This window comes from Salvelinus namaycush, chromosome 10 (genome assembly GCF_016432855.1).
Source record: "Salvelinus namaycush isolate Seneca chromosome 10, SaNama_1.0, whole genome shotgun sequence".
Classification (NCBI taxonomy): domain Eukaryota; kingdom Metazoa; phylum Chordata; class Actinopteri; order Salmoniformes; family Salmonidae; genus Salvelinus; species Salvelinus namaycush.
This window is the reverse complement of record NC_052316.1, coordinates 48814474-48837499: the sequence shown is the minus strand read 5'-3', so window position 1 is coordinate 48837499 and position 23026 is coordinate 48814474. Positions and strand designations below refer to the sequence as shown.

At 47.1% G+C, this 23026-nt stretch overlaps 1 protein-coding gene across 1 annotated transcript in view; it reads right to left on the bottom strand.

Annotated features, from left to right (window-relative positions):
• LOC120054378 (tyrosine-protein kinase RYK-like) overlaps positions 1–23026 on the bottom strand; it is a 47076-nt gene that overhangs the window by 153 nt on the left and 23897 nt on the right. Inside the window, exon 2 of the mRNA XM_039001789.1 lies at positions 479–600. Within this exon, the coding sequence (XP_038857717.1) occupies positions 479–600 (122 nt within the window). The remainder of the gene's footprint in view (positions 1–478; positions 601–23026) is intronic.

The following is a 23026-nucleotide window of genomic DNA, read 5'->3' as shown; positions in this document are numbered from 1 at the left end:
AACCTGTAACCGACCGCGAGAAAGAGAGAGAAGAGAGAGAGGAGAGAGACAGAGAGAAGGAGACCATAACCAGTGAGAGAGAGAGAGAGACCGACCGAGTGAGAGAGAGAGAGAGACCGACCGAGTGAGAGAGAGAGAGAGAGAGACCGACCGAGTGAGAGAGAGAGAGACCGACCGAGTGAGAGAGAGAGAGACCGACCGAGTGAAGAGAGAAGAAGAGACCGACCGAGTGAGGAGAGAGAGAAGACCGACCGGAAGAGAGAGAGAGAAGACCGACCGAGTGAGAGAGAGAGAGAGAGAGACCGACCGAGTGAGAGAGAGAGAGAGACCGACCGAGTGAGAGAGAGAGAGAGACCGACCGAGAGAGAGAGAGAGACCGACTGAGAGAGAGAGAGACCGACCGACTGAGAGAGAGAGAGAGAGAGAGAGAGACCGACCAACCAAATGACCGAGAGAGTGACCGAGAGAGTTTGTGTACCTTATCCTTGGAGCGCCAGGTGAAGTGCAGGCTGTTGGTCTCGCTGGGTACAGGCAGGATGAAGGAGAGAGCATAGTGGTTCACCACGTCATCCCTCACATAGTACAGCTCTGCATCTAGACCTGCAACACACACGCGGTTAGTGCAACATAAACACCTGAAAGAATGAGAAAAACACAGGGATGGGCATTTGAAATAATTTCACTATTTGAATAAATCATTAAAAAATAAATATGGGAAATCTGGATAGTGGAAACATGTGGTTTATTTTTATTTATTTTTTGAAACTTACACACAATACCCCAGACAAATGTTTACTGCACAGGCTGTGCGAGAGATGGTGTCTACAGCAGGGTGGGGATGGACAGGGGCCGGTGGTGTGAGAGACTAGGGAGAGATGGTGTCTACAGCAGGACAGGGGCCGGTGGTGTGAGAGACTAGGGAGAGATGGTGTCTACAGCAGGACAGGGGCCGGTGGTGTGAGAGACTAGGGAGAGATGGTGTCTGCAGCAGGGTGGGGGCCGGTGGTGTGAGAGACTAGGGAGAGATGGTGTCTACAGCAGGGTGGGGGCCGGTGGTGTGAGAGACTAGGGAGAGATGGTGTCTACAGCAGGACAGGGGCCGGTGGTGTGAGAGACTAGGGAGAGATGGTGTCTGCAGCAGGGTGGGGATGGACAGGGGCCGGTGGTGTGAGAGACTAGAGAGATGGTGTCTACGCAGGGCAGGGATGGACAGGGGCCGGTGGTGTGAGAGACTAGGGAGAGATGGTGTCTGCAGCAGGGTGGGGATGGACAGGGGCCGGTGGTGTGAGAGACTAGGGAGAGATGGTGTCTACAGCAGGGCAGGGGCCGGTGGTGTGAGAGACTAGGGAGAGATGGTGTCTACAGCAGGGCAGGGGCTGGTGGTGTGAGAGACTAGGGAGAGATGGTGTCTACAGCAGGACAGGGGCTGGTGGTGTGAGAGACTAGGGAGAGATGGTGTCTACAGCAGGGTGGGGGCCGGGTGGTGTGAGAGACTAGGGAGAGATGGTGTCTGCAGCAGGGTGGATGGACAGGGGCCGGTGTATGAGAACTAGGGAGAGATGGTGTCTACAGCAGGACAGGGGCCGGTGGTGTGAGAGACTAGGAGAGATGGTGTCTGACAGCAGGGTGGGGATGGCAGGGGCCGGTGGTGTGAGAGACTAGGGAGAGATGGTATCTACAGCAGGACAGGGGCCGTGGTGTGAGAGACTAGGGAGAGATGTGGTTACAGCAGGGTGGGGAGTGACAGGGCGGTGGTGTGAGAGACTAGGAGAGATGGTGTCTACAGCAGGGGGATGGACAGGGGCGGTGGTGTGAGAGACTAGGGAGAGATGGTGTCTAACAGGGGTGGGGATGGACAGGGGCGGTGGTGTGAGAGACTAGGGAGAGATGGTGTCTGCAGCAGGGCAGGGATGGACAGGGCCGGTGGTGTGAGACTAGGGAGAGATGGTGTCTACGAGGACAGGGGGGGTGTGTGAAGACTAGGGAGAGATGGTGTCAACGCAGGGTGGAGGGCCGGTGTGTGAGAGACTAGGAGAGATGGTGTCTACAGCAGGATGGGGGCCGGTGGTGTGAGAGACTAGGGAGAGATGGTGTCTACAGCAGGGTGGGGATGGACAGGGGCGGTGGTGTAGGAGAGACTAGGAGAGATGGTGTCTACAGCAGGGTGGGGGCCGGTGGTGTGAGAGACTAGGGAGAGATGGTGTCTACAGCAGGGTGGGGATGGACAGGGGCCGGTGGTGTGAGAGACTAGGGAGAGATGGTGTCTACAGCAGGGTGGGGGCCGGTGGTGTGAGAGACTAGGGAGAGATGGTGTCTGCAGCAGGGTGGGGATGGACAGGGGCCGGTGGTGTGAGAGACTAGGGAGAGATGGTGTCTACAGGCGGTGGGGCGGTGGGTGGTGTGAGAGACTAGGGAGAGATGGTGTCTACAGCAGGGTGGGGGCCGGTGGTGTGAGAGACTAGGGAGAGATGGTGTCTGCAGCAGGGTGGGGATGGACAGGGGCCGTGTGTGTGAGAGACTAGGAGAGATGGTGTCTGCAGCAGGACAGGGCCGGTGGTGTGAGAGACTAGGGAGAGATGGTGTCTACAGCAGGGTGGGGATGGACAGGGGCCGGTGGTGTGAGAGACTAGGGAGAGATGGTGTCTACGCAGGGCAGGGATGGACAGGGGCCGGTGGTGTGAGAGACTAGGAGAGATGGTGTCTGCGCAGGGTGGGGATGGACAGGGGCCGGTGGTGTAGAGACTAGGGAGGATGGTGTCTACAGCAGGGCGGGATGGACAGGGGCCGGTGGTGTGAGAGACTAGGGAGAGATGGTGTCTACAGCAGGGCAGGGATGGACAGGGCCGGTGGTGTGAGAGACTAGGGAGAGATGGTGTCTACAGCAGGGTGGGGATGGACAGGGGCCGGGTGGTGTGAGAGACTAGGGAGAGATGGTGTCTCGCAGCAGGGTGGGGATGGACAGGGGGCCGGTGGTGTGAGAGACTAGGAGAGATGGTTGTCACAGCAGGGCAGGATGGGACAGGGGCCGGTGGTGTGAGAGACTAGGGAGAGATGGTGTCTACAGCAGGGTGGGATGGACAGGGCCGGTGGTGTAGAGAGACTAGGGAAGATGGTGTCTACAACAGGGTGGGGCCGGTGGTGTGAGAGACTAGGGAGAGATGGTGTCTACAGCAGGGTGGGGATGGACAGGGGCCGGTGGTGTGAGAGACTAGAGAGAGATGGTGTCTACAGCAGGGTGGGGATGGACAGGGGCCGGTGGTGTGAGAGACTAGGGAGAGATGGTGTCTACAACAGGGTGGGGGCCGGTGGTGTGAGAGACTAGGGGGAGTGGTGTCTACAGCAGGGCAGGGATGGACAGGGGCCGGTGGTGTGAGAGACTAGGGAGAGATGGTGTCTACAGCAGGACAGGGGCTGGTGGTGTGAGAGACTAGGGAGAGATGGTGTCTACAGCAGGGTGGGGGCCGGTGGTGTGAGAGACTAGGGAGAGATGGTGTCTACAGCAGGACAGGGGCCGGTGGTGTGAGAGACTAGGGAGAGATGGTGTCTACAGCAGGGCGGGGACGGACAGGGGCCGGTGGTGTGAGAGACTAGGGAGAGATGGTGTCTACAGCAGGGCAGGGATGGACAGGGGCCGGTGGTGTGAGAGACTAGGGAGAGATGGTGTCTACAGCAGGGCAGGGTGGACAGGGGCCGTGTGGTGTGAGAGACTAGGGAGAGATGGTGTCTACAGCAGGGCAGGGATGGACAGGGGCTGGTGGTGAGAGAGACTAGGGGAGATGGTGTCTACAGCAGGGCAGGGATGGACAGGGGCCGGTGGTGTGAGAGACTAGGGAGAGATGGTGTCTACAGCAGGGTGGGGACGGACAGGGGCCGGTGGTGTGAGAGACTAGGGAGAGATGGTGTCTACAGCAGGGTGGGGATGGACAGGGGCCGGTGGTGTGAGAGACTAGGGAGAGATGGTGTCTACAGCAGGGCAGGGATGGACAGGGGCCGGTGGTGTGAGAGACTAGGGAGAGATGGTGTCTACAGCAGGACAGGGGCCGGTGGTGTGAGAGACTAGGGAGAGATGGTGTCTACAGCAGGGTGGGGATGGACAGGGGCCGGTGGTGTGAGAGACTAGGGAGAGATGGTGTCTGCAGCAGGGTGGGGATGGACAGGGGCCGGTGGTGTGAGAGACTAGGGAGAGATGGTGTCTGCAGCAGGGTGGGGATGGACAGGGGCCGGTGGTGTGAGAGACTAGGGAGAGATGGTGTCTACAGCAGGGCAGGGATGGACAGGGGCCGGTGGTGTGAGAGACTAGGGAGAGATGGTGTCTACAGCAGGGTGGGGATGGACAGGGGGCGGTGGTGTGAGAGACTAGGGAGAGATGGTGTCTACAACAGGGTGGGGGCCGGTGGTGTGAGAGACTAGGGGGAGATGGTGTCTACAGCAGGGCAGGGATGGACAGGGGCCGGTGGTGTGAGAGACTAGGGAGAGATGGTGTCTACAGCAGGACAGGGGCCGGTGGTGTGAGAGACTAGGGAGAGATGGTGTCTGCAGCAGGGTGGGGATGGACAGGGGCTGGTGGTGTGAGAGACTAGGGGGAGATGGTGTCTGCAGCAGGGCAGGGATGGACAGGGCTGTGGTGTGAGGACTAGGGAGAGATGGTGTCTACAGCAGGGTGGGGATGGACAGGGGCCGGTGGTGTGAGAGACTAGGGAGAGATGGTGTCTACAGCAGGACAGGGGCCGGTGGTGTGAGAGACTAGGGAGAGATGGTGTCTACAGCAGGGCGGGGACGGACAGGGGCCGGTGGTGTGAGAGACTAGGGAGAGATGGTGTCTACAGCAGGGCAGGGATGGACAGGGGCCGGTGGTGTGAGAGACTAGGGAGAGATGGTGTCTACAGCAGGGCAGGGATGGACAGGGGCCGGTGGTGTGAGAGACTAGGGAGAGATGGTGTCTACAGCAGGACAGGGGCCGGTGGTGTGAGACTAGGGAGAGAAAAAGTTGCCAGACTCGTGCTAGTTAGACAAACTTCTTAATTAACCATCATTCCATCTGGCAATGCCTTCATTGCATCAAATCTATGTAAAGAATCTCGCTGAAACAGTCAGATGTTAGCTACCTAGCTACCAAGGCTAATTGAAGCCATGTTGCCGCGCTCCTCGTCCTGGTCTACAACAACTCTGTTCAAATTAAAACAGCCTACCTGAGGGTTGCTGGTTATAGCCTACTCCTCATTTAGCTAACTTAATTTGGACATTTTAATTCATTTTGCATTGACTACAGATCTCCCACTTCCAGCAGTGTTTTATACTGTATATACACTAGATGGCTGACAGGGGGCGCTGTTTTGAAGCCACAGTGTTTTATACTGTATATACACTAGATGGCTGACAGGGGGCGCTGTTTTGAAGCCACAGTGTTTTATACTGTATATACACTAGATGGCTGACAGGGGGCGCTGTTTTGAAGCCACAGTGTTTTATACTGTATATACACTAGATGGCTAACAGGGGGCGCTGTTTTGAAGCCACCGCGCCTCCATCTTGGTACTCCCCTCCCATTCTAAAAAAAAATATTTTTGGAAGCTATATTAATATCTACATTTGTTTTACTACATTTATTATATTACAGAGAACTTAATGCTTTTAAATTAAAATTGTGCTAAACATTTTTTTTTTATATATATACAAAAACATTTCCTTAGAGTATACATTTTTTTGAAAGTACTAATGTTACTGTCCCTACTGAAAAATACAGTGCCATAAGAAAGCAATCACACCCCTGGACTTACTCCACATGTGTTACAGCCTGAATTCAATATGGATGGAATTAATTTTCTTCCCTCTGGCCCATCTACACACAACAGCCCATAATGACAAAGTGAAAAACATGTTTAGAAACTTTATCCCAATATATTGGAAATAAAATATCAAAATGTACATAAGTATTCACAACCCTTGAGTCAATACTTGTTAGAAATCCCCTTTGGTAGTGATTACAGCCGTGAGTCTTTCTGGGTAAATCTAAGAGCTGTGAGTCTTTCTGGGTAACTCTAAGAGCTTATTATACAATATTTCCACACATTATTATGAAAATTCTTAAAGCTTTGTCAAGTTGATCATTGCTAGTCAGCCATTTTCATATCTTATCATAGATTTTCAAGCCGGTTTAAGTCAAAACTGCAACTACGCGACTCAGTAACAAAGTAATCTTGGTAAGCAACTCCAGTGTATATTTGGCCTCCTGTTTTTGGTTATTGTCTTGCTGAAAGGTGAATTTGTCTCCCAGTGTCTGTTGGAAAGCAGACAAGCAGGTTTTCCTCTAGGATTTTGCCTGTGCTTAGATCTATTCTGTTAATTTTGTATCCTAAAGAACTCCCTAGTCCTTACCGATGACAAGCATACTCATAACATGATGCAGCCACCACCACGGTTGACAATATGAAGAGTGGTACCCTTCCTCTCCGGCAACTGAGCTGGGAAGGACTCCTGTATGTTTGTAGTGAATGGATGTATTGATACACCATCCAAAGCTGGGTTTACATTAGGAAAATATGGCGCAGTTCATTTGACTGGCATCATTTTTAAATTTACAGGACATTTGAGAACATTTCCAGACCCATACGCATTTAGTGCGTAACCACGGTGCTCAGAATGAAAGAAATCACATTTAGAATATGGTAATTCATATTAACAGAACATGAACTGTTGAGGATGCAACGATGTACAGTCCTTCTTAGCGAATTCTTCTTAGTGCACTTTGAGGTTAGAATACCTGTCCAGATTTACGTTTCCCTCAGCCAACAAGCCAAGTGACGAACACCAAAATCCCTAGCCTATGTCATCGTACTATCCCCCAACAGTTAACCTACTCTATCGGTCAGCTTTTTGAGAAAAATTTGCCTTGGAGAAAATAATTGCCTATTCCAAAAAGACTGGGACAGTTGTGGGATGATAGATCCCAAATTCATACAACCAGTAGGACTAGACTACATAACATAAAAACGTTAAAAAGCAATACACCCGATAAACAGATTAAAGTTTAGCTTAAACTATTATTTTTTTACATTAGCAGCGCAGCAATGCACAGAAGGCAGTTGGCGACACCTACTGGTAGGTTCCAGGTTACATATTAGCATGGGATGCTAATATGATTAGGATTATCATCAACTAGCATGGGTTTGCTAACATGACTAGGATTATCATCAACTAGCACGGGATGCTAATATGACTAGGATTATCATCAACTAGCACGAGATGCTAATATGACTAGGATTATCATCAACTAGCATGGGTTTGCTAACATGACTAGGATTATCATCAACTAGCACGGGATGCTAATATGACTAGGATTATCATCAACTAGCACGGGCTGCTAATATGACTAGGATTATCATCAACTAGCACGGGCTGCTAATGATTAGGATTATCATCAACTAGCACGAGATGCTAATATGACTAGGATTATCATCAACTAGCAGGGGCTGCTAATATGACTAGGATTATCATCAACTAGCATGGGTTTGCTTATATGACTAGGATTATCATCAACTAGCACGAGATGCTAATATGACTAGGATTATCATCAACTAGCAGGGGCTGCTAATATGACTAGGATTATCATCAACTAGCATGGGTTTGCTTATATGACTAGGATTATCATCAACTAGCATGGGCTGCTAATATGACTAGGATTATCGTCAACTAGCATGGGTTTGCTAACATGACTAGTATTATCATCAACTAGCACGAGATGCTAACATGACTAGGATTATCATCAACTAGCAGGGGCTGCTAATATGACTAGGATTATCATCAACTAGCATGGGTTTGCTTATATGACTAGGATTATCATCAACTAGCATGGGTTTGCTAATATGACTAGGATTATCATCAACTAGCATGGGCTGCTAATATGACTAGGATTATCATCAACTAGCATGGGTTTGCTAATATGACTAGGATTATCATCAACTAGCAGGGGTTTGCTAATATGACTAGGATTATCATCAACTAGCATGGGATGCTAATATGATTAGGATTATCATCAACTAGCACGAGATGCTAACATGACTAGGATTATCATCAACTAGCAGGGGCTGCTAATATGACTAGGATTATCATCAACTAGCATGGGATGCTAATATGACTAGGATTATCATCAACTAGCATGGGATGCTAATATAACTAGGATTATCATCAACTAGCATGGGATGCTAATATAACTAGGATTATCATCAACTAGCACGGGATGCTAATATGATTAGGATTATCATCAACTAGCACGAGATGCTAACATGACTAGGATTATCATCAACTAGCATGGGTTGCTAATATGACTAGGATTATCATCAACTAGCATGGGATGCTAATATGACTAGGATTATCATCAACTAGCATGGGATGCTAATATGACTAGGATTATCATCAACTAGCAGGGGTTGCTAATATGACTAGGATTATCATCAACTAGCAGGGGTTGCTAATATGACTACGATTGTGCCGTTGGTTTGATTTTGTCTAGGCTACTTTGAAGCAAGGTAAGACATGCCTCATAACATGTTTTAAAAAGTTCAGAAAATGAAGTATATGTTTTCAAAATGCTAAGTGGGTGTGCTGATGACGCTTGCCTTCCGTTGCCATTTGCTATTTCAGATGCTGTAGCAGCAGCAACTCTCACGCTGTCTGACAGATTATCCACTCAAAGGCTCTGTACGCTGTACGAGTGTGATACGGTACATTACGAATATACGGTACACACGTGCCAATTACAATTCCAATAAACTATGCAAATGAACCTATAGACCGAATGTTTATTTCCATTGGCTGGTATTTCCACTAATGAATGGGATAAAAAGCATTACTTTGAAATAGGATTTTTTTATCTTCTCCAGGACAATTGGCAGGCACCAATTTTATTAAATCGGCTTTTGTATTTTTTGTTTAAAAAATTATCAGCCAAAAGCTAGCTATTACCGGCTAAGGGAAACTCTGATTCAAAGTGTAATTAATAACTTAGCCATGCTCAAAGGGATATTCAATGTCTGCCTTTTTTGTTGTTGTTAAATTTACTAATAGGTGCCCTTCTTTGTGAGGAATTGTAAAACCTCTGGTCTTTGTGGTTGAATCTGTGTTTGAAATTCACTGCTCGACTGAGGAACCTTACAGATAATTGTATATGTGGGGTACAGAGATCATGTAGTCATTCAAAAATCATGTTAAACACTATTATTGAGCACAGAGTGCGTCTATGCAACTTAAGGTAATTTTTACTCCTGAACTTATTTAGGCATCACCATAACAAAGGGGTTGAATACTTGACTCAAGACATTTCAGTTTTTCATCAGTTAATTAGTAAACATTTCCAAAAAAACATAAATGGGGTATTGTGTGTAGGCCAGTGACACAAAATCTCAAATGTAATCCATTTTTAAATTCAGGCTTTAACACAACAAAAATGTGGACAAAGTCAAGAGAGGTGAATACTTTGAAGGCATTGTAAATACATTATATTTTGTCTTTGAAACATTGAATTGAAATACTGTACAATTCCATTCATTCCTATGGAGGACTACTACTTTTGACCGCTGGATTCAAAGCCTCTCATTGAGTGTGCAAAGCTGTCATATCAAGGCAAAGGCTGGCTACTATGAAGAAACTCAAATATAAAAAATATATTTTGATTTGTTTAAAACAAAACTTTTTGGGGGTTACTACATGATTCCATGTGTGTTATTTCATAGTTTTGATGTCTTCAACTATTATTCTACAATATAGAAAATTGTAAACAAATAAAAAAATAAGAGAAACCAATGAATGATTAAGTGTCTCCAAACTTCTGACTGATGCTGTACCTCATTGGTTGCTACACGTGGAGCCTCTTGACTGATGCTGTACCTCATTGGTTGCTACACGTGGAGCCTCTTGACTGTAGTGCCAACAAAAACAAGCCGCACGCGGGAAACCTGTGTATGCTTTTTATAGGTTGCACGTCATAAAAACGACATTATACTCTGAGACAGAGCAGAGAATAAAGGAAGCATGCTTAATGGGGAATCTCCATGGAAAGTGCATTTTGGTCCAGGACTAGACTTGATCCGTCTCTAGAAAACCGGCCCTAAAAGCCTTTGCAACAAAAACAAAGCTAAAACCTTCAATCAAAATGGTACCTTCCTTCCATCCCAGGTCCATTGGGAAAAAATACCTGTCATCTATGCACTTAAATAGCGAAGAGAGGAAGCTTTTCTCTGTGGTTCATTTTCTTGCCAACCAGGCAGGCTATACTCTTGTTGTAAAGAGAAGCAATGTGCTTAACATTAGGAAAGTTGAGAAATAAATATAGTAGGCCTAGCCTATTGAAAGCTGAATGGAATCCTCCTCTTTTTAATAGAGGCCATCACTCTGTTTTCTCACGCAAGCTCAAGGGATCTCATGAAGTGTTTGATTAGATTTTCGATTACATTTGCATTGATGTCAGAGAGATTAGCGGGACAATAGAGTGTACTGAGTACCAGCCAGTTAGCAAGTTTGGTAGACTACTAATGACCATCAGCGACATCAGAGCTTGGAGAAGCCTAATTACATGTGGAATTTGACTGCCTTCATGACTCGTGACCACTGGTGTGACGGTAATGAGATCACAACAGCCCTAGTCCCAGGTCTAAATCAGTCCATGATTAGAGGGAAACAATGACAAACCACAGTGGAACTAGCTCCCAGGTCCAGAGTTCAGTTTGAGGGCCCTATTTAGTACACTACCTTTGACCAGATCCCACCGGGCCCTGTGAACTACTTCCCTACGGGCCCTGTGAACTACCTCCCTACGGGCCCTGTGAACTACCTCCCTACGGGCCCTGTGAACTACCTCCCTACGGGCCCTGTGAACTACCTCCCTACGGGCCCTGTGAACTACCTCCCTACGGGCCCTGTGAACTACCTCCCTAGGGGCCCTGTGAACTACCTCCCACCGGGCCCTGTGACCTACTTCCCACCGGGCCATGTTACCTACTTCCCTACGTGCCATGTTACCTACTTCCCTACGGGCCATGTTACCTACTTCCCTACGGGCCCTAGTCTAAAGTAGTGCACTGCATAGTGAATAGGGCTCTATTTGGGGTATATAGTACAATACCTCCGTAGGTTAAAGGTGATATATAGTACAATACCTCCGTAGGTTAAAGGTGATATATAGTACAATACCTCCGTAGGTTAAAGGTGATATATAGTACAATACCTCCGTAGGTTAAAGGTGATATATAGTACAATACCTCCGTAGGTTAAAGGTGATATATAGTACAATACCTCCGTAGGTTAAAGGTGATATATAGTACAATACCTCCGTAGGTTAAAGGTGATATATAGTACAATACCTCCGTAGGTTAAAGGTGATATATAGTACAATACCTCCGTAGGTTAAAGGTTATATATAGTACAATACCTCCGTAGGTTAAAGGTGATATATAGTACAATACCTCCGTAGGTTAAAGGTGATATATAGTACAATACCTCCGTAGGTTAAAGGTGATATATAGTACAATACCTCCGTAGGTTAAAGGTGATATATAGTACAATACCTCCGTAGGTTAAAGGTGATATATAGTACAATACCTCCGTAGGTTAAAGGTTATATATAGTACAATACCTCCGTAGGTTAAAGGTTATATATAGTACAATACCTCCGTAGGTTAAAGGTGATATATAGTACAATACCTCCGTAGGTTAAAGGTGATATATAGTACAATACCTCCGTAGGTTAAAGGTGGTATATAGTACAATACCTCCGTAGGTTAAAGGTGATATATAGTACAATACCTCCGTAGGTTAAAGGTGGTATATAGTACAATACCTCCGTAGGTTAAAGGTGGTATATAGTACAATACCTCCGTAGGTTAAAGGTGGTATATAGTACAATACCTCCGTAGGTTAAAGGTGATATATAGTACAATACCTCCGTAGGTTAAAGGTGATATATAGTACAATACCTCCGTTGGTTAAAGGTGATATATAGTACAATACCTCCGTAGGTTAAAGGTGATATATAGTACAATGCCTCCGTAGGTTAAAGGTGATATATAGTACAATACCTCCGTAGGTTAAAGGTGATATATAGTACAATACCTCCGTAGGTTAAAGGTGATATATAGTACAATACCTCCGTAGGTTAAAGGTGGTATATAGTACAATACCTCCGTAGGTTAAAGGTGATATATAGTACAATACCTCCGTAGGTTAAAGGTGATATATAGTACAATACCTCCGTAGGTTAAAGGTTATATATAGTACAATACCTCCGTAGGTTAACTTCTTGCGACTACAGGGGGTGCTGTTCCGAATTAGCATTTTGTCGTCTCCAAATTAAACTGCCTAGTACTCAATTCTTGCTCGTACAATATGCATATTATTAATTATATTGGATAGAAAACACCTTCTAGTTTCATACAACGTTGAAATTATGTCTGTGGGTGACCCAGAACTCTTTCTACAGCGAAATCCATGACAGACAGTGAAAGGTCTGAGAGCGAAGCTCTGGTTTCAGATCAGTTTTTAAGGTCTCTGTCTATCCTATGGAACGACACGAACTGCACCCGCCTTCCCCTGGATGTCAGTAACCAATGAGAAGTGGAATGGGCCTTCTCCGTAGCTCTCAGAGGTTATAAAAGACCAAGGAGTGAGAGTAGCCCCCCTTTCGACGCTCGCCCTTACGCAGGAAGGGACCTCCGGACGCCATTTTCACAGGCTCGGTTATCAACTTGAAATGTATCCGTCTGTAATTTAATTCGATATAGGACTTAGAAACATCATAAGGTAGTTAATTTAAACCGTTTTATAGCAATTTATATCCGTTTAGTGCGATTTTGAGGAATTTCTTTGTTGTGCACTCTGAAACTTTGGACACGTTTTGGGGTCCCGTTCGATCGTTAGTGGATATTTCGAAGGACAGAGGACATCTATCGACCAAAAGACGTTTATAACATAGAAAGGATACATTGCCCAAGAATATGATGGAAGAACAGCTCAAAGTAAGCAATATTTAATATGATAAATTGTTGTTCTGTCGAAATATTTTAAACGCATATTTCGCCATTTTGTTTGGTATAGCTTCACTTGGCGAACCCTGTATTGAAAAGTAAGGATAATTTTACAAATGTAAATCAGCGGTTGCATTAAGAACTAATTTGTCTTTCGATTCCTGTCAACCCTGTATTTTTTAGTCAAGTATATGATTAGCTTTCAATTAAACTAGATCACTCTGATAGATGACGTCAGACATATTGAGGCTTGATTTCCTAGTATTTTTATTGTGTAACCACGGTTTTGTATGGCTAAATATGCACCTTTTCGAACAAACTGTATATGTATGTTGTAAAATGATGTTACAGGAGTGTCATCGGAAGAATTCTGAGAAGGTTAGTGAAAAAATTAATATCTTTTGGCGGTGATTACGTTATAGCGCTCTTTGGCTGGAATCGATGCTCTGGTAACGTTTGCACATGTAGTATGCTAACTTATCGATTTATTGTGTTTTCGCTGAAAAACGCTTAGAAAATCTGAAATATGGTCTGAAATCACAAGAACTGGGTCTTTCCATTGCTATGCTTTGTCTATTTTTATGAAATGTTTTATGATGAGTAAATTGGTCATACACGTTGCTCTATCTAGTAATTCTAGTCGATTTGTGATGGTCGGTGCAATTGTAAACTGTGATTTCTACCTGAAATATGCACTTTTTTCTAACAAAAACTATCCTATACCATGAATATGTTATCAGACTGTCATCTGATGGTTTTTTTTATAGGTTATTGGCTATCAATATCTTAGTTGAGCCGAATTGGTGATAGCACCTGAAGGAGTAAGAAACTGATGGAGTTAGAATAGTGGTGTATTTTGCTAACGTGTTTAGCTAATAGATTTACATATTTTGTCTTCCCTGTAAAACATTTTAAAAATCTGAAATGGTGGCTTTATTCACAAGATCTGTATCTTTCATCTGGTGTCTTGGACTTGTGATTTAATGATATTTAGATGCTACTATCTACTTGTGAAGCTATGCTAGCTATGCTAATCAGTGTGTGGGGGGTGGGGGGTGATCCCGGATACGGGGTTGAGGTTCGGTAAAGGTTAAAGGTGGTATATAGTACAATACCTCCGTAGGTTAAAGGCGATATATAGTACAATACCTCCGTAGGTTAAAGGTGGTATATAGTACAATACCTCCGTAGGTTAAAGGTGATATATAGTACAATACCTCCGTAGGTTAAAGGTACTGCACATTCTCAGTCTTTAGCTAAAAGGAAAGGTAGTTATAGGGGAAAGCCAGCAGACACATCTCTCTCCATGAGTATCACGAGGAGAGACATGCCACCTCTCATTAATCACCATTCACAAAAAAATGACGACTCGGCTTCCAACACAAAATCACCACAGTATCAAGGGCCGCCTGCCTGCCGACGAGCTGTATTTTATAGTAAAACACAAGGTGTTCTAAACACTTCCTAAATGTACGAGTTAAGACACAGCTGGTTTTAAAAACACTTCCTAAATGTACGAGCTAAGACACAGCTGGTTTTAAAAACACTTCCTAAATGTACGAGCTAAGACACAGCTGGTTTTAAAAACACTTCCTAAATGTACGAGCTAAGACACAGCTGGTTAGCCCATTTCAGGAGGTTCTCTGGAGATGGTGTTACATACTGGCATTAGCGTGTAGGCTGGCTGTGTGTGTAGTGAAATCCCCCTGCATGCCCTGGGGCAGCCCTATCAGTCCTGTTGGCCCCCGTCTGACGGAGGACAGCAGCAGCAAAGCGGAGCCTGTTGATCAGTCTCTCTAATATTCAAAGAGAAGAGGAATGTGCCCAATACCCCAGGCGCTTTCCTGCCCCCAATACCCCAGGGGCTTTCCTGCCCCCAATACCCCAGGGGCTTTCCTGCCCCCAATACCCCAGGGGCTTTCCTGCCCCCAATACCCCAGGGGCTTTCCTGCCCCAACACCCCAGGGGCTTTCCTGCCCCAATACCCCAGGGCATTCCAAAATCTCAGTGTTCTCTCTCTCTCTACCCCCCCATACCCCACGCTTAGAGCCCCCAAAAGGCTAGGGCTCTAACTACATCTGCGGGTATGGATGTGGGTACATAGACCTGCAAGGGGAAAAACAAGTCTCTGGTAATGGGAGAATTCCCCAGAGTAATGTGTGGATCTCTCCTTCTAGCAAAACAACAGCTTTACATTCCTCAGGTTCCACCTCTGTCAGTCACTGCCTTATCTGGGTCTTACCGACCTTACCCCCATACATGTAGACGGTCTCCCTCTGTGGGTTGGTAACTTGATAGGGCTTTTATACGTTAAAGGTACATGTCTGTTTCTCCCTCTTCAAAGCGTAGTCTAATATTTCAATTGAGTCTCACAAGGATTTGACAGAATGGGATGCCAGTCCGGTTGGGTTTTTCTAAAAGGAGAAACTCTGTCCTCCAATATGTTGGGTTCTACTTTCTGTTGGATTTGGGCACCAGCTTCAAAAACAGCTGAAAATATTTTGAATATGGAAAAAAAATAAACATTTCAGAGAGGTTTAGAGGATACAATGATCCTCTACACTACACTGGCTTGTTTTGTCACAACCTGAAATTAGAAATTTTAGCAACCAGGAAATGGCGGAGTGATTTCTGCATAGTGTACCTTGACAACACGCCAGACTCTACAGGGATAGCCCCTGACAACACGCCAGACTCTACAGGGATAGCCCCTGACAACACGCCAGACTCTACAGGGATAGCCCCTGACAACACGCCAGACTCTACAGGGATAGCCCCTGACAACACGCCAGACTCTACAGGGATAGCCCCTGACAACACGCCAGACTCTACAGGGATAGCCCCTGACAACACGCCAGACTCTACAGGGATAGCCCCTGACAACACGCCAGACTCTACAGGGATAGCCCCTGACAACACGCCAGACTCTACAGGGATAGCCCCTGACAACACGCCAGACTCTACAGGGATAGCCCCTGACAACACGCCAGACTCTACAGGGATAGCCCCTGACAACACGCCAGACTCTACAGGGATAGCCCCTGACAACACGCCAGACTCTACAGGGATAGCCCCTGACAACACGCCAGACTCTACAGGGATAGCCCCTGACAACACGCCAGACTCTACAGGGATAGCCCCTGACAACACGCCAGACTCTACAGGGATAGCCCCTGACAACACGCCAGACTCTACAGGGATAGCCCCTGACAACACGCCAGACTCTACAGGGATAGCCCCTGACAACACGCCAGACTCTACAGGGATAGCCCCTGACAACACGCCAGACTCTACAGGGATAGCCCCTGACAACACGCCAGACTCTACAGGGATAGCCCCTGACAACACGCCAGACTCTACAGGGATAGCCCCTGACAACACGCCAGACTCTACAGGGATAGCCCCTGACAACACGCCAGACTCTACAGGGATAGCCCCTGACAACACGCCAGACTCTACAGGGATAGCCCCTGACAACACGCCAGACTCTACAGGGATAGCCCCTGACAACACGCCAGACTCTACAGGGATAGCCCCTGACAACACGCCAGACTCTACAGGGATAGCCCCTGACAACACGCCAGACTCTACAGGGATAGCCCCTGACAACACGCCAGACTCTACAGGGATAGCCACTGACAAACACGCCAGACTCTACAGGGATAGCAGTGTGATTTGGGAAAGACAATTGGGGTTTCTCAAAATGCATACTAGCATGCTCCAAGCATGCAAAATGGAGCACGGGAACAGTCAACATATGAGTCCAACTCAAGGTAAGAGAAAACAGAGGGCAGTAAGAGATAACAGAGGGCAGTAAGAGATAACACAGAGGGCAGTAAGAGATAACACAGAGGGCAGTAAGAGATAACAGAGGGCAGCAAGAGATAACAGAGGGCAGCAAGAGATAACAGAGGGCAGTAAGAGATAACAGAGGGCAGTAAGAGAACAGAGGGCAGTAAGAGATAAGAGGGCAGCAAGAGATAAGAGGGCAGCAAGAGATAACAGAGGGCAGCAAGAGAAAACAGAGGGCAGTAAGAGATAACAAAGGGCAGTAAGAGATAACACAGAGGGCAGTAAGATAAAACAGAGGGCAGTAAGAGAAAACAGAGGGCAGTAAGAGAAAACAAAGGGCAGTAAGTAAAACAGAGGGCAGTAAGAGAAAACAGAGGGCAGTAAGAGATAAAAGGGCAGTAAGATAAAACAGAGGGCAGTAAGAGATAACAGAGGGCAGTAAGAGGCAAGAGATAACAGAGGGCAGTAAGAGATAAGAGGGCAGTAAGAGATAACAGAGGGCAGTAAGAGAAAACAGAGGGCAGTAAGAGATAACAGAGGGCAGTAAGAGATAACAGAGGGCAGTAAGAGATAACAGAGGGCAGTAAGAGGCAAGAGATAACAGAGGGCAGTAAGAGATAAGAGGGCAGTAAGAGAAAACAGAGGGCGGTAAGAGAAAACAGAGGGCAGTAAGAGATAACAAAGGGCAGTAAGAGATAACACAGAGGGCAGTAAGATAAAACAGAGGGCAGTAAGAGAAAACAGAGGGCAGTAAGAGATAACAGAGGGCAGTAAGAGATAACACAGAGGGCAGTAAGATAAAACAGAGGGCAGTAAGATAAAACAGAGGGCAGTAAGAGAAAACAGAGGGCAGTAAGAGATAACAAAGGGCAGTAAGATAAAACAGAGGGCAGTAAGAGAAAACAGAGGGCAGTAAGAGATAACAAAGGGCAGTAAGATAAAACAGAGGGCAGTAAGAGATAACAGAGGGCAGTAAGAGGCAAGAGATAACAGAGGGCAGTAAGAGATAAGAGGGCAGTAAGAGAAAACAGAGGGCAGTAAGAGAAAACAGAGGGCAGTAAGAGATAACAGAGGGCAGTAAGAGATAACAGAGGGCAGTAAGAGATAACAGAGGGCAGTAAGAGATAACAGAGGGCAGTAAGAGGCAAGAGATAACAGAGGGCAGTAAGAGAAAACAGAGGGCAGTAAGAGAAAACAGAGGGCAGTAAGAGAAAACAGAGGGCAGTAAGAGATAACAAAGGGCAGTAAGATAAAACAGAGGGCAGTAAGATAAAACAGAGGGCAGTAAGATAAAACAGAGGGCAGTAAGAGAAAACAGAGGGCAGTAAGAGATAACAAAGGGCAGTAAGATAAAACAGAGGGCAGTAAGAGAAAACAGAGGGCAGTAAGAGATAACAGAGGGCAGTAAGATAAAACAGAGGGCAGTAAGAGATAACAGAGGGCAGTAAGAGGCAAGAGATAGAGGGCAGTAAGAGATAAGAGGGCAGTAAGAGATAACAGAGGGCAGTAAGAGATAACACAGAGGGCAGTAAGAGAAAACAGAGGGCAGTAAGAGAAAACAGAGGGCAGTAAGAGATAAGAGGGCAGTAAGAGATAACAGAGGGCAGTAAGAGATAACAGAGGGCAGTAAGAGATAACAGAGGGCAGTAAGAGAAAACAGAGGGCAGTAAGAGATAACAGAGGGCAGTAAGAGAAAACAGAGGGCAGTAAGAGGCAAGAGATAACAGAGGGCAGTAAGAGATAACAGAGGGCAGTAAGAGGCAAGAGATAACAGAGGGCAGTAAGAGAAAACAGAGGGCAGTAAGAGAAAACAGAGGGCAGTAAGAGGCAAGAGATAACAGAGGGCAGTAAGAGATAACAGAGGGCAGTAAGAGATAACAGAGGGCAGTAAGAGAAAACAGAGGGCAGTAAGAGATAACAGAGGGCAGTAAGAGAAAACAGAGGGCAGTAAGAGATAACAGAGGGCAGTAAGAGATAACAGAGGGCAGTAAGAGATAACAGAGGGCAGTAAGAGATAACAGAGGGCAGTAAGAGAAAACAGAGGGCAGTAAGAGATAACAAAGGGCAGTAAGAGGCAAGAGATAACAGAGGGCAGTAAGAGATAACAGAGGGCAGTAAGAGGCAAGAGATAACAGAGGGCAGTAAGAGATAAGAGGGCAGTAAGAGAAAACAGAGGGCAGTAAGAGAAAACAGAGGGCAGTAAGAGGCAAGAGATAACAGAGGGCAGTAAGAGAAAACAGAGGGCAGTAAGAGATAAGAGGGCAGTAAGATAAAACACCCATTCTCATCATGAGCTTGGCATCCGTGCCTGGGATATGAGTAGCCAGCTACCACGCTATAAACAGGACAGCTGTCTACGCAGCCAGCTGCCACGCTATAAACAGGACAGCTGCCTACGCAGACAGCTACCAGGCTATAAACAGGACAGCTGCCTACGCTATAAACAGGACAGCTACCAGGCTATAAACAGGACAGCTACCAGGCTATAAACAGGACAGCTACCAGGCTATAAACAGGACAGCTACCAGGCTATAAACAGGACAGCTACCAGGCTATAAACAGGACAGCTACCAGGCTATAAACAGGACAGCTGCCACGCTATAAACAGGACAGCTACCAGGCTATAAACAGGACAGCTGTCTACGCAGCCAGCTGCCACGCTATAAACAGGACAGCTGCCTACGCAGACAGCTACCAGGCTATAAACAGGACAGCTACCAGGCTATAAACAGGACAGCTACCAGGCTATAAACAGGACAGCTACCAGGCTATAAACAGGACAGCTGTCTACGCAGCCAGCTGCCACGCTATAAACAGGACAGCTGCCTACGCAGACAGCTACCAGGCTATAAACAGGACAGCTGCCTACGCTATAAACAGGACAGCTGCCTACGCTATAAACAGGACAGCTACCAGGCTATAAACAGGACAGCTACCAGGCTATAAACAGGACAGCTACCAGGCTATAAACAGGACAGCTACCAGGCTATAAACAGGACAGCTGCCACGCTATAAACAGGACAGCTGTCAGGCTATAAACAGGACAGCTACCAGGCTATAAACAGGACAGCTGCCTACGCTATAAACAGGACAGCTACCAGGCTATAAACAGGACAGCTACCAGGCTATAAACAGGACAGCTACCAGGCTATAAACAGGACAGCTACCAGGCTATAAACAGGACAGCTGTCTACGCAGCCAGCTACCAGGCTATAAACAGGACAGCTGCCACGCTATAAACAGGACAGCTGCCTACGCAGCCAGCTACCAGGCTATAAACAGGACAGCTACCAGGCTATAAACAGGACAGCTACCAGGCTATAAACAGGACAGGGTTGGCGCCCCCCCTTGGTTTGTGCTGTGGTGGAGACCTTTGTGGGCTATACTCGGCCTTGTCTCAGGATTGTAAGTTGGTGGTTGAAGATATCCCTCTAGTGGTGCGGGGGCTGTGCTTTGGCAAAGTGGGTGGGGTTATATCCTTCCTGTTTGGCCCTGTCCGGGGGTTTCTTCGGATGGGGCCACAGTGTCTCCTGACCGCTCCTGTCTCAGCCTCCAGTATTTATGCTGCAGTAGTTTATGTGTCGGGGGGCTAGGGTCAGTTGGTTATACCTGGAGTACTTCTCCTGTCTTATCCAGTGTCCTGTGTGAATTTAAGTATGCTCTCTCTAATTCTCTCGTTCTCTCTTTCTCTCTGAGAACCTGAGCCCTAGGACCATACGTCGGGACTACCGGCCGTGGTGACTCCTTGCTGTCCCCAGTCCGCCTGGCCTTGCTGCTATTCCAGTTTCAACTGTTCTGCCTGCGGTTATGGAACCCCTACCTGTCCCAGACCTGCTGTTTTCAACTCTTAATGATCGGCTATGAAAAGCCAACTGAGATTTATTCCTGATTATTATTTGACCATGCTTGTCATTTATGAACATTTTGAAAATCTTGGCTCTCTCTAATTTTCTCCTTCTCTCTTTCTTTCTCTCGGAGGACCTGGGCCCTAGGACCATGCGTCGGGACTGCCGGCCGTGGTGACTCCTTGCTGTCCCCAGTCCGCCTGGCCTTGCTGCTATTCCAGTTTCAGCTGTTCTGCCTGCGGTTATGGAACCGCCACCTGTCCCAGACCTGTTGTTTTTCAACTCTTAATGATCGGCTATGAAAAGCCAACTGAAAATTATTCATGATTATTATTTGACCATGCTTGTCACTTATGAACATTTTTGAACATCTTGGCATAGTTCTGTTATAATCTCCACCCGGCACAGCCAGAAGAGGACTGGCCACCCCTCATAGCCTGGTTCCTCTCTAGGTTTCTTCCTAGGTTTTGGCCTTTCTAGGGAGTTTTTCCTAGCCACCGTGCTTCTACACCTGCATTACTAGCTGTTTGGGGTTTTAGGCTGGGTTTCTGTACAGCACTTCGAGATATTAGCTGATGTACGAAGGGCTATATAAAATAAAATTGATTGATTGAGCTACCAGGCTATAAACAGGACAGCTACCAGGCTATAAACAGGACAGCTACCAGGCTATAAACAGGACAGCTACCAGGCTATAAACAGGACAGCTACCACGCTATAAACAGGACAGCTACCAGGCTATAAACAGGACAGCTACCAGGCTATAAACAGGACAGCTACCACGCTATAAACAGGACAGCTACCACGCTATAAACAGGACAGCTACCACGCTATAAACAGGACAGCTACCACGCTATAAACAGGACAGCTACCAGGCTATAAACAGGACAGCTACCAGGCTATAAACAGGACAGCTACCAGGCTATAAACAGGACAGCTGCCACGCTATAAACAGGACAGCTGCCTACGCAGCCAGCTACCAGGCTATAAACAGGACAGCTGCCACGCTATAAACAGGACAGCTGCCTACGCAGCCAGCTACCAGGCTATAAACAGGACAGCTACCACGCTATAAACAGGACAGCTGCCTACGCAGCCAGCTACCAGGCTATAAACAGGACAGCTACCAGGCTATAAACAGGACAGCTGTCTACGCAGCCAGCTACCAGGCTATAAACAGGACAGCTGCCACGCTATAAACAGGACAGCTGTCAGGCTATAAACAGGACAGCTACCACGCTATAAACAGGACAGCTACCAGGCTATAAACAGGACAGCTACCACGCTATAAACAGGACAGCTACCACGCTATAAACAGGACAGCTACCACGCTATAAACAGGACAGCTACCAGGCTATAAACAGGACAGCTGTCAGGCTATAAACAGGACAGCTGTCAGGCTATAAACAGGACAGCTACCAGGCTATAAACAGGACAGCTACCACGCTATAAACAGGACAGCTACCAGGCTATAAACAGGACAGCTGCCTACGCAGCCAGCTACCAGGCTATAAACAGGACAGCTGCCTACGCAGCCAGCTACCAGGCTATAAACAGGACAGCTACCAGGCTATAAACAGGACAGCTACCACGCTATAAACAGGACAGCTGTCTATGCAGCCAGCTACCAGGCTATAAACAGGACAGCTGCCACGCTATAAACAGGACAGCTGTCTACGCAGCCAGCTACCAGGCTATAAACAGGACAGCTACCACGCTATAAACAGGACAGCTACCACGCTATAAACAGGACAGCTACCATGCTATAAACAGGACAGCTGTCTACGCAGCCAGCTACCACGCTATAAACAGGACAGCTGTCTACGCAGCCAGCTACCACGCTATAAACAGGACAGCTGTCTACGCAGCCAGCTACCAGGCTATAAACAGGACAGCTGCCACGCTATAAACAGGACAGCTGTCTACGCAGCCAGCTACCAGGCTATAAACAGGACAGCTGCCACGCTATAAACAGGACAGCTGTCTACGCAGCCAGCTACCAGGCTATAAACAGGACAGCTGCCACGCTATAAACAGGACAGCTGTCTACGCAGCCAGCTACCAGGCTATAAACAGGACAGCTACCAGGCTATAAACAGGACAGCTGCCTACGCAGCCAGCTACCAGGCTATAAACAGGACAGCTACCACGCTATAAACAGGACAGCTGCCTACGCAGCCAGCTACCAGGCTATAAACAGGACAGCTACCAGGCTATAAACAGGACAGCTGTCTACGCAGCCAGCTACCAGGCTATAAACAGGACAGCTGCCACGCTATAAATAGGACAGCTGTCAGGCTATAAACAGGACAGCTACCAGGCTATAAACAGGACAGCTACCACGCTATAAACAGGACAGCTACCACGCTATAAACA